At 40.9% G+C, this 19,078-nt stretch overlaps 1 protein-coding gene across 1 annotated transcript in view; it reads left to right on the top strand.

The window, feature by feature from the left end:
* LOC126183750 (glycosaminoglycan xylosylkinase) overlaps positions 1-19,078 on the top strand; it is a 128,380-nt gene that overhangs the window by 98,330 nt on the left and 10,972 nt on the right. The window contains exons 7-8 of the mRNA XM_049925972.1: positions 8,648-8,842; positions 8,951-9,010. Of these exons, the coding sequence (XP_049781929.1) occupies positions 8,648-8,842; positions 8,951-9,010 (255 nt within the window). The remainder of the gene's footprint in view (positions 1-8,647; positions 8,843-8,950; positions 9,011-19,078) is intronic.

The raw sequence follows: 19,078 nt of genomic DNA, 5'->3' as shown, positions 1-19,078 counted from the left end.
CCACGCACTTTCAAATCAAAACTGAAGAGTTTCCTCATAGGTCACTCTTTCTATTCTGTTGAGGAGTTCCTTGAAAAATTAAGCTGATTCTTGTTGTATTATTGATTGTGTTTACTTAAACTTATGGCTTGACTTTTTTGGGCTTCATAAACATTTTATTTTTATCTATTATTACTTTTATGTTGTAATTTCATGTACTGTCACGTTCCATGACATTGGAGATTTGCTCCTCAATTTGGCCCTACAGAACTTGACATGTAAATAAAAAATAAAAAAATAGTCAGTAGCTGGGGGCAGCCATAACATGAAATCCAACTGCAGGTGGATGCGTGTGCCACATTCTCAATAGTTTGTGTCTGCGGTGGGAATACTAACAGCCACCCGGTGTATCAGTCAGTCATCAAAAGTCAGTACTCATACTTACATGCAACTGGGAAGGGGGGCTATGAAGTCCAGGTGGATGTGTGAAATTTGTGCCTCTGGTATGCCAAAACTTCTGAGCAGAACTTGTACGTGCCGTATCACTTTGCACTTCTGGCAGGGAATGCAGGTCTGAGTACACATACAGCAGTCCTTTTCTGTACCCAGTCATACAAAATGCTACATTACTAGCACCCTTGTAGCCGAGATCTGCAGGTGGCTGAGTCCATGTAGAGTGTTGAAAACCTGTCATTGCAGAAGGACAGGCACATACGGCCACTGTCGGCCTGCTGACTCATTGCAGTATATCAGCTCCTCAGTGCCTGGCAGTGGAGTGTGATGCAAGTGCAGGGCCATCTTGTCTTTCACCAGGTTCTTTAAATCTTCATCATCTTTTTGTGATGCCGCCAGCTTGGTGAAATCCACAGGTGTGGAAATGCTTTCCTCCATAGATGAAACGTCGGTGGGGAAATTTTTAAAACAGCTTGCATATTGTAACTCTTCAGGCTTTTCCAGTGATCTAATGACATCTTGGGTTGTCGGGTGTTCTGCCAGATATCGGCGTCGTACTTGCACGATATTTCGGTCACGTACCTCGTGACCTTCATCAGGTGCGACCTGAGACTGCTCCTCGAGTGGACCTGGTCCAGTATTTATGCCTATGGCCTTCCCCCTCCACCAACGGCTGCAGGCACTTCCTCTGTGGTCCACACCCATTCCCTGCGACCTGCTGGAGCGTTGCTGCTCCGTTTTCCATCCACCACGGTTCTAGGTGTTCCCTCTGCGGTCCGCGCCCACCAAACCCGCTCCTGGGGGTTTCATCTATGGTCTGGGGTACCAAGCGTTCCCCCTGCGGTCCGCGCCCGCTCACCACGACCTGTTGGAGTGTTGCCGCTCCGTTTTTCGTCCTCTGCGGCTCTGGATGTTCCCTCTGCGGTCCGCGCCCACCAGTCCCACTTCTGGGTGTTCCAACTTCGGTCTGGTGCGCCTGGCAGTCCGTCAGGGGCTCGTTTTCCATCTCCATGTCTCTGGTTCTTCTGTTTGTGTAGTGTTGCAGCTGGCCCCGTTGCTCCTTTAACAATTCCAGAGCTGGATCCCAGGCTCTGCTTAGCTGGTACCCTGTGTCACGGTTCATAAGAACGTCAGCCATTTTAATTTCTATCGATTCTCTTATAACACTGTCCCAAAATCTGGGTGTTTGTGCTAGAATCTTGGTATCCTCATACTTCATGGCATGATCTAGTTCTAGACAGTGTTCAGCAATGGCTGACTTAGTTACCTGTCTTAATCTAGTGTGCCTCTGATGTTCTTTGCACCTGATCTCCACAGTTCTTGTCGTCTGGCCAATGTAGGACATGCCACATTGACAAGGTATATTGTAAATCCCTGGTTTTCGTAACCCCAGGTCGTCTTTGACACTCCCCAGCAGTCCCCCGATCTTGTTGGATGGACAGAAAACACACTTGATATTGTGTTTACGGAGGATCCTACTGATTCTGGCAGAAATAGAGCCAGCATAGGGCAGATATGCCACCTTCTTTGCTTCATCTTGGTCTTCTTCAGGAACCTGTGGTATAGTGGCTGATTGGAGTGCCCTCTCAATTTGTCTGTCCGTGTATCCATTCTTGGAGAAAACTGTTTTGAGATGTTCTATCTCTATAGGTAGATTCTCTTGGTCTGACAGGGCACGTGCTCTGTGGACCAAAGTCTTCACAACCCCATTCTTCTGTGCAGGGTGGTGACAGCTGCTGGCCTGCAGATATAAATCAGTGTGTGTTGGTTTTCGGTACACACTGTGGCCAATTGATCCATCTGCTTTCCTCTGGACTAGTACATCCAGAAATAGCAGCTGGCCATTCTTCTCCAGTTCCATGGTGAACTTGATATTAGGGTGGCATGAGTTAAGATGTTCAAGAAACTCATTGAGCCTGTCCATCCCATGTGGCCAGATCACGAAGGTGTCATCCACATACCTAAAGAAGCATGTGGGTTTAAATGTGGCTGTCTCCAATGCCCTCTCCTCAAAACTCTCCATAAACATGTTGGCAACCACAGGGGACAGTGGGCTGCCCATAGCTACACCTTCAGTTTGCTCGTAATATTGGTTTCTGTACATGAAATACGTGGATGTCAGTGTATGACTGAACAGGTCCAAAGAGCATCGTCAAATTCCTCTGCAATCAGTTCTAGTGAGTCCTTCAGTGGGACCCTGGTGAACAGCGATACCACATCAAAACTAACCATGATGTCCGAATCTGTGATGTGCAGTTGCTTGAGGCGTTGCAGGAAATCTTCTGAGTTGCGGATGTGGTGAATACATTTCCCCACATATGGAGACAGGAGACCTTCCAAGTACTTGGCTGTTGTGTACGTAGGTGCCCCAATATTACTGACAATAGGACGTAGGGGCACGCCCTCCTTATGTATTTTAGGCAGACCATACAGTCTAGGTGGCACTGGAGCTTATTCCCGTAGTTGTCCGATGATCTTATCGGGCATCCCTGTTTCCTTCAAGAGAGCACTAGTCTTCTTGGCCACCTTGTCTGTGGGGTCACACTCCTGAATTCTGTATGCAGGGTCCTCCAGAAGTTGGCGTACTTTCTCATCATAATCCACCCGCTGCAAGATGACAGTGGAGTTCCCTTTGTCTGCTGGCAGTACCACAATGCTGTTGTCTTCCCGTAGTTTCTTGAGTGCAAGCGTCTCCTCGGTTGTGATGTTCGATTTCGGCGGCCTGGCCTTGGTGAGGGCCCTGCAGGTCTCTCGGCGGATTTGCATCTGACTACTTGTGTGTATTGTGATAATTTGCCATCTCTCGTGAATCATGCGTTACCTGTAAATAAAATGCAGACTGTGAACTGCAGATCTTAAGTAATGTGTTGTAGAAGTCAATGGCGGAACTGTTATCGAGCCAGGTGGTCTGCTGGTTGAAGAGCTTGCCTGCTTCACGTATGATAGGGATAAAGTCACTGCTCGTGCAGGACTGAGACACAAGAGTATGGTTGATACAGCAACTCTTAACAGCCCATCTTTCAACCGATATTGGTTTCCGGACATAAAATTACAGAAACTTTTTTTTTCTAGTTTTGTCCAAAACTAGCTCCTGTAGGAATATGTGACACTTTTTTTTAAACATGCTGTGTAGGGAACGCATGCCCTTCCACCATGAACTGGAAGTTTCTAATTCTTCATGAGCCAATAAAAATTCTGTGTAAAATGGTGGCCAAGAGTGCTGCTTCTCTGTGACCTTCTTGGAGAATAAACCTAGAGGTTGCCAGTACCTATTTACATACTGTTGCAGGACAGCACGAACAGTGTGGGATGAGGTGTCTGAGAAAATTTCTAGTGGGGCATTGGTAATTGGATGTGTAAAGAGGGTTGCTGGCATGAGACCTGTCCGGCAGGCTTCAAATGCTGACTGTAGTTCTTCAGTCCAGTGACAAGAATGGAACCATGCACTTTGTGGCAGGTATGGAGTGGTGTCTGGGCCTCAGTAGCTCAGCGTTAAAAACAATGGCAAAAGTTTATCCCCAAGTACCGACACACTTCATGCATCATTTTCAGGACTGGGTAAGTTGGAAGTGCATTGATGCACTCAGCTGGCAGATATGTACTGGTTGCAGAAACCCAATATATCAGGAATGTTACTTCATTAGCACCGATTGCGCATTTAGCCAGGCTTACGAGATTTCTGTAGTCAACTATGCATAGATGTCTTTCATCTTCTGAGGCTGTGGATGCCACAAATACATCATGTACGTATGCAAAACATTTGTCCAATCCCTACAAAACTTCATCGATAAAGTGCTGAAAATCAGTATTATGAGAAACCAGTCCAAAGTTTTTTTATCCACTCGACGACTAGTTTTGGGCTGAGACCCATTTTCATATCATCATAACATTATCAAAAATGGTATTTCTGAAGGCGTGAAAACCATGTCAAAAATGTGCAATGAATAGTTACAGCACATACCGATAATTCTGCATGTTGGAAGTTCATAAAATGGTTCAAATGTCTCTGAGCACTATGGGACTCAACTGCTGAGGTCATTAGTCCCCTAGAACTTAGAACTAGTTAAACCTAACTAACCTAAGGACATCACACACATCCATGCCCGAGGCAGGATTTGAACCTGCGACCGTAGCGGTCTCGCGGGAAGTTCATAAAAGCGCTGAACAGTCTACGCCACTTTCTGTAGGCCATACGACAGGTATGGAAACTCAAATAATCCAGAGGCCATAGCTATTGCAGTTTTATGGATGGCCTCTCTTGCAATAGGTATTTGATAATGTTTTTGCTAGACCTAATGTCAAGAAAACGGTGCACTCAGTTAGTTGGCATGCAAAATCTCGGATGTGGCATATAGGATACTGGTTGGTAGTTGTCCAAGTAAAGCCAGTATCCACCAGAAACTGCATTGTAATGGCTACCGCTAAACATCGTGCTAGTTGCCCAGGCTGGTGCTGTTGGCAGACTTGAGTGCTGGGCGCGGGAGGCTGCTGTTGTCGTTTCCCACACAGAAACATGGCAATCTGCACCCATGTGCTTTGTCACCCATTCATTCTGGTCTGGCGAGGGCTCATACACGGCAATGTTCTCTGAATGGTCATTGAGAAGCCACTGTTGGTAGCCCCGTGGTTCATTTGATCAGTCAATTTCTCAACAGTATTACGTCAATTCGACTGTACACATCTCCCAATCCATTGTTCACTCCTGTTGTTTGTGGCCTGCGGTGCACCATAGTTGCCTCGGCACCAGTTTTGGATAGCGGCATTAATGTGACCGCACCATGTATTATCGCCCCAGTTATTTTGTGTAATGCACACCTGACAACTGCACACACTGTTCCTCATGCTGTGGCAGTTAATAATCTGCTGACTGCTGGAGATTACTGTTTTCCTGGTGTTGGTTGTTCATGACTTTGCCAATGAATAAGTGTGGAGTGATCTGTCAGCTGTTGTTCTGGAGCTAAGAGCTCTGGGCATGCTGTGGTGATCACCCTGGAGCACTCTCTCTCTCTCTCTCTCTCACACACACACACACACACACACACACACACACACACACACACACCTCAGTTGTATTAGGCTGGTCTGAAAAGTCAGTGGTTCCTACAGTATCAAACAAAAGCATTCCTAGTGGTTCCAGTGTTCTGCTGGGCAGTGTTCACACCCAAGCAACCAGCTGATATTTGGAGGATTGTTTTCTAAGAATTAAGATTTAAAGTCCTTAACAGAACATTTACAGATTCAAAAAAAATTTATTTTAATGGAAAGAGAATGTTACTTGTTTCCTGGAACACTGTTTTCATAATCACTGTTGTTTGTAATCTGCTCTGAAAACTATGCATTTTGGCTTTATGAATGTACGTGTTTCATAAATGAGAGAGGTTTTAGAATATTGGGTTACAAAGTGGATTCCCTATGCTGAACTAAAGTGTGTATCATGGTATTATGCCATCAGTATGTATATGACAGTCTGCACACTGGCATCCAGAAGAGTAGTAAATAGAAAAACTACCTCTACGCAGACTGTATAAATGAAAGTTGTAGCAAATGTATCAGGTATCTCTCCTAAGAGTCGTCACATGCTGTTCTCTGGTGTTATGGGAGATATCTGCAATTTTGCTTTTGTAATGTGTAGCTGGATTTGACCCAAACAAATATTGCTCATCACATCTTTCATGCAACATCCAGTTTTGATGGAAAGTAAACTAGTGCTCGGGACCACTTTCTTGTGTACAGGTTGGGGGTGGGCTTTTGACATTGAGTGAAAGCAAAACTGGAAAGCAAAACTGGAGGCTTGACACTTGTAGATATGTGGAGTGACAATTTCAGACATTATGCTGGCCACTTGCGCCATTTGAGACCCCTCAGTTCTGCAGCAGGACATCGCTGCTAGTAGTAGTCCAACTTGCCTTCTGTGCATGCTTCACTCTAGCCCTTTCTGGAAGGTTCCAGACACTGCCTTTGCATCTGTATAAGCAGAGCACTGTGTCAGCTTCGGTAGTAGTGATTTTAACTCTTGATGATGATGGTGGTGGAGACACCTGTCGAAAGCTCAAGTGTTTTATTTGAAGTGACACGGATTGTAGACCAAGAAGAGTTTATTGAAGCATGCAACCACAAAAGACTCAGAGGAAACTTAAGTAACTATTGTTGCTGTGATGAAACTAAAAGTTCATTTGGTTGCTGATAGGAGAGTCCCTTGTGGTGTTAGCTCACTTGTTCATTATCCAATGTGGGTGTCAAGTCAAGATGGCGCAAACACAGGAACAAAAGGTCTTTAATTTTTCAACAGGACGAAAGGCAGTCGCACTGATACTTGCATGTAAGAATATTTAGTAACAATGAGTGACTTCAATGATGAATGGCTGTGAGTGATGTAAAGCTCTTGCATTGAGATTTTGGCCTAAAAGATCACTTGATTTCACAGTATATGACTTTTTCTTGTGTTTGTGAAAGACTCTGTCTATGTGCCTCTCATTCCAACACCTTTGGGTACTCTGTGACACTGCATAGCAACAGCAGAAAATGCAGGAACCCCAAATAACAGTAAATTAATAAAAGATGGAACAGATCCCTGTGGTGCAAAGAACAAGTCAGGACATTGTTAAAGAAACAACAAAAACAGCATACCAGATTTAAAACAATGCAAGATCTCCAATATTGTCAACAGTTTACAGATCCTTGTAACTTAGTGCAGACTTAAATGCTTTTAATAGTTTCCACAAGGAAAACGAGTGCTATTGACTTGAGATCTGAAGCTTCCATAAGACTTTTGACACCATTCCTCACAAGTGTCTTCTAATCAAATTGTGTGCCTATGGGGTATTGTCTCATTTGTGCCACAGAATCCACGATTTCCTTTCAGAAAGGTCACAGTTTTGAGTGATTGATGGAAGTCATCTAGTAAAACCTTCCCCCGGAGAAGTGTTATAGACCTTTTGCTGTTCTTAGTCTACATAAACGATTTAGAAGACTATCTGAGCAGCCCTCTTAAATTGTTTGCAGATGATTCTGTCATTTACCAAACTAGACTAGAGTAAAGTCATCAGAAGATCAGAAAGAATTGCAGAGTGATTTAGACAAGATATATATGTATGGTGAGCTGCAATTAATCATGATCAATAAAAAGTATGAGGTCCTCCGCATGAGTACTAAAAAAAAATTCTGTTAAATTTAGAGGTTGTCAGTTCAACTAAATAGCATTCAATTAGAAAAAAATTAAGTTGGAACAATCACATAGAAAACGTTGTGGAAAAGCAAACCAAAGACTCCAGTTCATTGACAGAATACTTAGATACACCAAATCTACTAAAGACACTGCCTACACTATACTTATCCATCCTTTTCTGAAATTTTGCTGCATGGTATGGGATCCATACCAGATAGGATCAATGGAGGACATTGAAAAAGTTCAAAGAAGGGCAATTTGTTTCTTATCACAAAATACAAAGGCATTTTTCGATGTGGTGAAATCTTTTTACGAAATTTCAGTTACCAGCTTTCTCCTCCAAATGCGAAAATACTTTCTTGACCCTCACTTTCTTAGGGAGAAATGATGATCATGATGAAATAAGAGAAACGAAAGCTCACACAAAAAGATTTAGGTGTTCATTTTTGCCCAAGCGCTATTTGTTAGTACAACAGCCAATGAATAATCTGAAAGTGGGTCATTGGACCCTCTGTCAAACACTTAAATTATGAATTACAGAGTACGCATGTAGGATGTAGGTTTAGAAATGCTCATAAAAGTATTGGACAAGTATCACTATCACCTGGATGTTTGTCGTGTGCCTTGTGGAGAGCACAATGAACATTTGTGGAAGGTAAATGAAAACTTCAAACCTAAATGCAGTTGTCAACAGAACCACAGGTTTGTATGTGTATGTATTTATGTAAAAGATATACCCTCATAAAGTTGGATGGTTCTACTGAAAGAAAAGACTTAGTAGTCATATGCGTAAGTTAAAATATACTCCAAATTTCCATATTCATTCATGTAGCAAAATATTTGTAAACATGTAATAGTGCGAGCACCGAAATTGAAGTGTTGTTTTAATGAAACTGAAAACAATCACTTTGGAATAAGCACAGATCAGATTTTTAGAATAAGTTGAATTCCTGATGAATTTATTGCCCATTTGTATAGCTTCATAACAAACATTTAAATGCCTTTATTAATTGTGAAAAATCTTTGCTAAATCATAATTTTTTCATGCAGGTGGGAAGTTGATAATAACTACTGCACAAAGGTTATGACTTCACGCTTGTATAATCCACAGAAGAGTACTAGAATTTTAGACCTTATTGATGCAGCAGTTTTTGATTTCCTGATTGACAATGGAGATCGACATCACTATGAAGTTTTTGATAATGTTTCTAATTCAATGGTTTTGCTTTTGGATAATGGAAAGAGGTAATGTTATGCAAGTTATAGTTTGACATACTAAAACATTATAAAGTTCCACATTCTCTAGAACATCTCCTTTTGCTACAATCATTACATGATGGTAATTCTTTTCAGTTTTGGACACCCAAAACAAGACCATCTGGACATACTAGCACCTCTGTACCAGTGCTGCATGTAAGTAGTTGCTGCTAAATTATGTAGTTTTATCAGCCACTACATTAAGAGGTACAGAATGCTTTTACAGTAATAATTAGTAACTTTCAACCATAACTTTTTGTCCTACACACAACTCATTAACATCTTTTGAGCGACAATGCTCTCATCATCAGGTTGTAAAATGGCTCTTGAGATTAAAATGCTAAAAGGTTGAGTTGTGTGTAGGACAAAAATTACAGTTGAAAGCTACCAATTGTTACTATAAAAGCATAACAGCCATTACCTTATATCCATAATGAATTATATTAAACAGAATGCTTTGCTTGAATTATTTCAAAAGATCTACGTAGCTGATGATCTTGGAGGGAATTGTAGTTGACAACTTATTTTGAGTCTAGTACCATGATTATTTCAAACTGTGCAATTGCCAGGTTTTTTTTCCCTTTGTTATAACAGAAATGATGTTTTAAATGCAAATGTGAATTTCGGTTACAGAAATATCATAAAAAATGTTATTTTTTAATGAAGTACTGCCTATAATTTGCTTAGCAAAGAGTTTAGTCAAGTATTCTGAGGCAGATAAAGTATATTGTTAATTACGAACCTATTATTTGTGTGAGGTAGTACATGATGGTATGTTATCTGTTGGAAAATTTTGTTACGAAACAATGGAAACTCCTGGTTGAAATATCAACAATATTATATTCACCATATAGAGGACCCATTGAGTCACAGACAGTCACAACGAAAAGACTGTTCCACATTATAGCTTTTGGCCAAAACCTTCATCGAAGAAAACACACACACACAACAAGCACACCTCAGCACACATGACTGCTACCATTGGCAGCTTGCTTCTAGTATTGCTTATCATTCTGGTTGGAATTGGCAGTGGTAGCAGTCGTTTGTGCATGATGTGTGCTTGCTTGTGTGAATGTGTATGTGTTTTCATTGCTGAAGAAGGCTTTGGTGGAAAGCATAATGCGCAACTGTCTTTTTGTTGTGCCTGTCTGTGACTCAGTGGGTCATCTCTATGGTGAGTAGCGATCTAGCCTTCTCCAAATACGGTTAAAATTTTTTTATAAGTTGTTATTGACTTTTGAATTGCTAGTTGTCTCCGCCACTTCTCCATGTAAGGCTCAATCTTCATTAGTTAGGTCTACATTGCGTGAAACTCATCATTCCAAACTGAGTGATCATTACCAGTCTTAGAATGTTATAAAGTCTATACAAGTTAGTTCTAAATACAAGGAGATATCAACAAGTTGCCATCTCCCCCGCCCCCTCCGTCTCCCCCCCCCCCCTCCCTCCCCACTCACACACACACACACACACACACACACACACACACACACTTGAAGTGTTGGGACATCTCACATTACTTATGCCTGATGGGTTATATGGCTTCCTTTGGACACAACATATGGGAATTTAAGTCTGTCAGAGGACAGAGGAAACAAACAACTTCTATTTCCTCATTTCCAGCCATCCAAAGTGCTGAGCAAGTCAAGAGAAAAGTAAGGTAATAAGAGAAATATCATTGCTAAAGTGACTGTTGTACTGCAGTGGAACATAGGCAGTCTCAAAAGTTCAAGACACTTGTAAAGGACCTGAAACTTGTGCTCAAGAAAGACCACAATGCTTGTGTTTGCAGGATAAACACTTCAGAATTTCAGGTTGTAAGGCTACCACCATTGTAACTTTACAGGAAACAGGGCTGTGTTTGCAAGTGGCTCAAACAAATCAGCTGTTGTCTCACTTGATCTTGATATTCAGGCACAGGATCGGTCCCTTGGGGGGGGGGGGGGGGGGGTAGAGTATGTTAACAGTCTCCCTTCCCTCTCTCTTCCATGGGATAGCTCATCACTTTAGAATTCAAATTCAGGAAAATATGGCATTTGAAAAGCATTTTTTGAAAATTTCAGAATTACATTTTTCATGCAGTTGATCTGAGATCTGTGATAGCAACAAACTCCCACAGCTTTGACAACATCAAAACTTAAATAATATAAAACAGGAGTGTGAATTCACCACCATCAGTATTTCGCTTAACACTAAGATTGTGAACACACGACACCAGCCCATGGCTACATGAGTTTGTGAATGAGGGAATGCTGTTTCATTGGTTTTTTTCGCCTAGGTTCAAGAAGTTGATTTTCCTGTCCTTTTTGTTAACTTAATGCTGGATCCCTCCCCATCACTTAACTGTGTGTGGTTTGTTTGTCCTATCTGTGGATGGATTCAGTATCAGCTGTAGCTGTGATCGGTCTGTCAATGGGCACTTTTTCCTGTCATAAAACTTCTCTGCAGGCTGCGAGGATGGAAGATCTTCCACGTGGGAAGAAGCTGAAGGTATCCTCTGACAAACATAGTTTATAATTTTCTAGAATGCTTTTCCATGACTCCTGGTTTTCACCATACAACTATAACATGCAGCAAATAAACAAACACTTTTACAGCTACAGTATTTACTGGCAATGAGACATTAGTACAATTTAAATCACTGGATTGTTGTGTTGAGGAAAAATTGAAATCCACAAGAAAATAAGCAAAGAAGAAGGAACTGATGCCTGAAGTTCCAGGTGCAATTAGTGATACTTGATAATAATGTGAGTAAGTTCAGAGTTTTCCATCAAAGTCTATCACCTGTTTTTGAAAACTATTGACAGGGTCAAAGTTCTGGGGCAGTACAGCAGACTGAAATGACAAAGTTTGCAGAGTCCAGCTGCAGTGGCAACAAGGTGACTGGTGTAGCATAGCTGGCAAAGATCAGGTTGAGGTGACTGTCCAAAGGGAAACTAACTCCAGCCTGCTCTGTTGCTAGTTATATCGGCTTCTCTGTAGCTCCACAAATATCACTGTTGCTTGGCCAATGGTCACATGGTATAGTTAATACCACATGAGTCCAAACTGTCTGACATATGATGAATGTGGTCTCTGCCATCAGTGTATCTTTGTCCATTGAGGGCAATAATATAAGATCCCTTTTCCCCAAAGATGCCTAGTATGGCTGGAAAACTCTTCAGTGTCTTGCATCTGGCCGATGTGGTCTGGAGGTGTAGCTGCTGATAACTACTGCATAATGCTGCTTTCCACCAGTGCTGGAGATGGTGATGAATATTTTCTTCTGCCATTTCCACATCTGGGCATGTCAAAAACTCCCATGGTGCTGGAGCTGAAGGACTGGCTTCTGGATCCAGTTGTGCTGGAGGCAGTTGTCCTGCTCTTCCAGGCATTGACAATGACTCATTGGACACAGAAAATCTTTGATGGAAAAACTAGTTGATATGTCACCAAACCATTCCCATCAGGGTTTGTAAAGTGGCCGCTGATGTGGGACTAAGGAGCTCATTGATTATATCAGTGTGATTTCCTGTTGCTTTGGCCATTGTTGTCCATAGAGAATTTTCGTCTGTGGTGGTTTCATCTCCATAGATGATCCCCTCATTTAGTTTTCCTGATTTTGGTTCCTGGGTAGGTGGTTGAAACCTGTGGTGATATGAAACAATTGGGGCATGTTGTAGAGACCCCTCGACCAGGATGTAGCAGTGATCTACATCCCATAGGTCAGCTGTAGTCATTGGTGATAGTCTAGCATCATAGAACTCCCTTGTTGTTTGATATCGTGCAGAGTAATAATTATCAAACCTTTGTCTTTTTTCTTTAAACTAGCGCACAACACGCCTCAGATACCCTGAATGGAAACATAGTGTGGCATGTTGTGTGTTGTACTCGCTGTGATTGACATGGCGAAGTAACACTTTACACTGAAAGTGTGTTTACTGAGCATACATGAAGTACATGCGGAGCTGAACTACCTGCCTGAGTTCTTATATTTATACATACACAGACTATTCTAGTAAATTACAATATTCTGTAAGTCAGTCGCAGAACACTACAGAAATTACAAAGTTTAAATAAAAGTGATTGCGGGAGGCAGGAACTGCATCAGTGACATGCATGTCATCAGTCCATTAAACATTGAAGGAAGATGCAGAGCACATCAGTAACTGAGATACAGTACAGTACTTAATGGTTGTCTTTACTCTTTGTAATCATACTTTCTGTGTGGTGAAATTCTACAAGAATGTGTTCCACAACATCACATATTTATTTCATTTGCACCAGTGTTAATTTTTCCATTGCAACTGATCTATGTTTCTGAGAACAAAATGATGATATTCTGTAGCCTTACTAGTGATGGCTACCAAGTGCTTTGGGAGGAAAATCACTCACATGTGAAGGACAAGTTGATTAAAAATGAAATAAGAGGAGAACACTGAGCTATTCTGGCAGGGATTGTGAAAGCCTAGGGCAGTCTGGAGGGACAGTTCAGAGGAGTCATTGTGGAGGTAATCTATGTGACATGAGTCGTCAAGTAGCTGTTGAAATCACTGTATTGTGTTCGGCACAAAGCTCTGCAGATGAGTGTTCCGTTTCATTCTTGGACATAGTTTGGTAGTTGACGTGCATCGTACAGAATTCTGCATAGTGGCTATTATGAACATGTAGTTACTGTCTTTTATCTATTGTGGACGTAGTTCACTTACGTTTTACTTGTAGCTGACTGATCCAAAGCAGTATTCAACATTTCCAAAACTTTGTTGATTTTATTCCATTTTTATTGCAAAATTCAGTAAAAATTCTCTGATCTATTTTTAAAACAAGTCTATGATCGCCTCTTGTAAGCACACACATGTAACCTTGACAGCCGTGGATGATTCTAGAAGTCTGCTGCCAGGGGAGGGGAGGGGGGGGGAGGTGGAATATCACTTAACAAAAAACAAAAGGAAAATTGTGGTCCTCCACTGACAAATTCGTAAAATTTGGTTACTGTTTAGGAGGCCAGGGTAAAAAATGTGTATTAATAAACAATAAGACGCCCATTTTAAGTTAAATGATATTTATTGGTTTCGATAGTAAGCTATTTGCCGCTCTTATTCTTTGTTAAAATGTGTTTGAAATACATTGCAACCTATATTGCCACATAATAATAAAAAAATGATTGAATCTGTTGGAGTAATATATTTGCTGATTTATGAAGTCATTTTATCCAGTGTAATATGATACTCTGTTGGGGGGAGGGGGCAGCTCTAGCCCCCATAGCCTCCCCCCCTCCCCTTGCCACCACCCCTGTTGACAGCTGACAACAGGGTAAACATCCAATATGGCTACCACTGTACTGATACATTTCAGACACGTTTACCAAAACAACAAAAAAAAAAATTGCACGAATCGACTTAATACAACCAGTGAAATTACAAAATTTCTAAACACACCTCATATAGCTGTTTACCTGTAGAAATATCATTTTAAAGTTATATTTCTATTTCCAGAATGATATTTTCACTTTTATACTTCTATTTATTATCATAAACATTATTGTAACTGTAATACAAATTTCTGACAGGTACCAGATGATTTGTAAATGTAAGTCCTGTGATAAGAAGTCAACTTTCATGATCCTGATTTTGAGCTTCAGAAGATTCTCCATAGAACATGCCAGTGTTCAATTTGGAAATCAGGATATACAAAAATTAAATGACAAAATATTGCCAAGTGATATTTTGTGTTACTTGTTAAAAACATTTGTTTGTATGGCACAGAATTTGCATAGGGAATCTCAAGTAATTTGGTATCAGAGATCATGCTGATAACGGCTTTTCACTTTTTCTACTGAAAAGAATGCAGTGCCAAATTAAGTAAGCCAGGGAATGTTCATCATGATGCAACATCCTCAGAGTGGAGACTAATCACTGTATGTGGACAACAGGGATCAATATTGGAGCTGGTGGTTTTCTTGTTATATGTAAAATAACTGTCATTGCAATCTAAGGTACTGAAATAGTTCTCTTTCCTGACAGTGTAAGCGTTATAATAAACCTAATAAGGAAACTTCAACACTGAAAACACAATTAACATCATTTTCTTGAATATGAATAAGTGGTTCTCTGCTAACTGACTTTCATTGAACTTAGATTTTAAAAGTGCTGCACAAGGCCTGAGCACACCACCACATCTACACAAATACTCTGCCAGCCGCTGTATGGTATGTGGTGGAGAATACCGTGTGCCACTACTAGTCATTTTTGTTCCTGTTCCACTAGCAAATAGAGCAAGGGAAAACTCTGTACGAGTCCTAATTTCTCTCATCTTCACAGTCCTTACTGGAAATGTATGTTGGTGGCTGTAGAATTGCTCTGCAGTCAGCTTCAAATGCTGGTTCTCTGTATGTTCTCAGTAGTGTTCCTCAACAGGAATGTTGCCTTCACTTAACGGATTCACATTTGAGTTCCAAAAGCATCTCCATAATATGTGCATGTTGTTCGAACCTACCAGTAAAAAATCTAGGAGCCCGCCTCTGACTTGCTTTGATGTCTCACTTCAGTCTGACCTGTTGCAGATTTCAAGCACTTAAGAATGAGTCTTACTAGTGTACCTATTGTGGCCTCCATTACAGATGAACTTCACTTTCCTAAAAGTCTCCCAATAAACCAAAGTTGACCATTCGCCTTCTCTAGTCAATCCTTAAGTGTTCATTCCTATTCATATCACTTTGCCTAGATACTTAATCAACATGATTGTGTCAAGCAACACACTACCTAGTGCTGTATTTGAACATTTCAGGATTATTTTTCTAACTCATGTGCATTAACTTACATTTTTCTACACTTAGAACTAGCTGCCATTCATCACACCAACTAGAAATTTTGTCTAAGTCATCTTTTATCCTCCTATAGTTACTCAGTGGCAACACCTTCCATAACACCACAGCATCGTGAGCAAACACTTTGTCCATAAGATCATTTATGTATGTAGAGAATAATGGCTGTTGTATCCCACTTCCTAGAGTCACTCATGGTTATGCCCTTGTCTCTGATGAACACCCGACATTGAGGAGAATGTACTGGGTTCTGTTACTTAAGAAGTTTTTGGGCCACTCACGTATTAAGAAACCTCTTCCATATCACCTTTATTAACAGTCTGCAGTGGGGCACTGTGTCAGATGTTTTCTGTAAATCCTGAAATATGGACTATGCTTATTGCCCTTCATCCATAGTTTGAAGGTTGAGAAAAGGGCAAGCCGAATTTCGCACGAGCGGTGCTTTCTGAAACCATGCTGATTTGTGGACAGAAACTTTTACATCTAATGGAAATCTATTATATTCAAACTGAGAATATGTTCAAGAATTCTGCATCAAACCAATGTTAAGGATATTGCTCTGTAATTTTGCGTGTCCATTCTTTTACCTTTCTTATATACTGGAGGGACTAGAATACTCTCTTTCAAATTCTGAAGTTGGCAGGGGTAAAATACAGGGAGCGAAAGGCTATTTACAATTTGTACAGAAACCAGATGGCAGTTATAGGTCGAGGGGCATGAAAGGGAAGCAGTGGTTGGGAAGGGAGTGAGACAGGGCTGTAGCCTATCCCCGATGTTATTCAATCTGTATATTGAGCAAGCAGTGAAGGAAACAAAAGAAAAATTTGGAGTAGGTATTAAAATCCATGGAGAAGAAATAAAAACTTTGAGGTTTGCCGATGACATTGTAATTCTGTCAGAGACAGCAAAGGACTTGGAAGAGCAGTTGAACAGAATGGACAGTGTCTTGAAAGGAGGGTATAAGATGAACATCAACAAAAGCAAAACGAGGATAATGGAATGTAGTCGAATTAAGTCGGGTGATGCCGAGGGAATTAGATTAGGAAATGAGGCACTTAAAATAGTAAAGGAGTTTTGCTATCTTGGGAGCAAAATAACTGATGATGGTCGAAGTAGAGAGGATATAAAATGTAGACTGGCAATGGCAAGGAAAGCGTTTCTGAAGAAGAAAAATTTGTTAACATCGAGTATAGATTTAAGTGTCAGGAAGTTGTTTCTGAAAGTATTTGTATGGAGCGTAGCCATGTATGGAAGTGAAACATGGGCGATAACTAGTTTGGACAAGAAGAGAATAGAAGCTTTCGAAATGTGGTGCTACAGAAGAATGCTGAAGATTAGATGGGTAGATCATATAACTAATGAGGAAGTATTGAATAGAATTGGGAAGAAGAGGAGTTTGTGGCACAACTTGACTAGAAGAAGGGATCGGTTGGTAGGACATGTTCTGAGGCATCAAGGGATCACCAATTTAGTATTGGAGGGCAGCATGGAGGGTAAAAATCGTAGAGGGAGACCAAGAGATGAATACACTAAACAGATTCAGAAGTATGTAGGTTGTAGTAGGTACTGGGAGATGAAGAAGCTTGCACAGGATAGAACAACAACAACAACAACATATACTGGAGGCACCCGTGCTTTTTTTTTTTTTCAGTCAATTGGAACTTTGCACTGGGCAAGAGATTCATGATAAATGCGAGGTAAGTAAGAGGCCAATGCCATAGAGAACTCTTTGTAAAACCAAATTGGGATTTCATCCAGACCTGACGGCTTATTTGTTTGCAACTCTGTCACTTGCTTCTCTACACTAGGGATGCCTGTTACCATATCTTCCTAACAGGAGAGTGTGCAGTGGTCAAATGACAGAACATTTGCACGATTCTCCTTGTGAATGATTTCTTAAATGTGAAACTTAAAACTTCAGCCTTACTGTTGCTATAATCTATTTCCGCACCAGAGTGGTTGATGAATGACAGGATAGAAGCCTTTGACCTGCTTAGTGATTTTTCACAGGTTCTCAGCAAGAGTGTTTGCTATCGTATGATGGCAGCAGTGCTTTGCGCATTAATCTTTCTACAGACCCATGAATCTCTGCTAACTTTTCCCTGTCATCATTTGTATGTCCTCTTTTGAACTGAGAGTGCAACGGCCTTTGCTTCCTCAGCATATTCCTAATTTCACTGTTAAACCATGTTGGATCTTTTCTGTCCTTAATCTGCTTACTCGGCACAAAATTCTCCAGGGAACAATTTACAATTTATTGAAACTCTGCCCCAATACCTCTATGTCCATCATACTGGAATTAAATGATGTCAGTTCATTGTCTAAGTGAAACTTTGCCCCAGTACCTCTATGTCCATCATACTGGAATTAAATGATGTCAGTTCATTGTCTAAGTGGATTGCTAACAACTGCTTATCTGCTCTTTCTAGCGGAAATACTCTTCTAGCCTTCTTGATTGATTTATTACCAATAATGACGACATTGGCTTAGATGAAATAATGATCACTAATCTCTGTCTCTATACTGACTCCATTTATAAGGTCAGGCATGTTTGTATCAACAAGGTCTAAAATATTTCCATTGCACTTGGGCTGTCTAACTAGCTGCTCAAGAAAGATTTTGCAAAATGTGTTCAAAAGTACTTTGCACTGACTGTAACCTGTGCAATGAATCCATAGACATCCCAATCTATACTCAGTAGGTCAAAGTCAACTCCAAATAATATTGCATAAGCTGGGTATTCCACGCTAGTGGCCATAGACTTTCTTTGAATTACTCTAAAATTTTCACAGTGGAATCAGACAGCTAATAAGAACATCCAAAAATGAACTTAATTTCATCTATATTGGTTATACGGGACCAGATAACTTTACTGTCACTCTCAAATTCGATATCAATAGAGACAATATTTTTGTCAACTGCAATGACATTCCTCATCCTATGGCATCTACTCTGTGTTTTTGATATATGTTCTACATCTACATCTACATCCATATTCCGCAAGCCACCTGACGGTGAGTGGCGGAGGGTACCCTGAGTACCTCTATCGGTTCTCCCTTCTATTCCAGTCTCATATTGTTCGTGGAAAGAAGGATTGTCGGTATGCTTCTGTGTGGGCTCTAATCTCTCTGAGTTTATCCTCATGGTCTCTTCGCGAGATATACGTAGGAGGGAGCAATATACTGCTTGACTCTTCAGTGAAGGTATGTTCTCGAAACTTCAACAAAAGCCCGTACCGAGCTACTGAGCGTCTCTCCTGCAGAGTCTTCCACTGGAGTTTATCTATCATCTCTGTAATGCTTTCGCGATTACTAAATGATCCTGTAACGAAGCACGCTGCTCTCCGTTGGATCTTCTCTATCTCTTCTATCAACCCTATCTGGTACGGATCCCACACTGCTGAGCAGTATTCAAGCAGTGGG

The sequence above is a fragment of the Schistocerca cancellata genome, chromosome 4 (assembly GCF_023864275.1).
Source record: "Schistocerca cancellata isolate TAMUIC-IGC-003103 chromosome 4, iqSchCanc2.1, whole genome shotgun sequence".
NCBI classification, from domain to species: Eukaryota; Metazoa; Arthropoda; class Insecta; order Orthoptera; family Acrididae; genus Schistocerca; species Schistocerca cancellata.
This window is presented reverse-complemented; position numbering and strand designations above follow the sequence as displayed.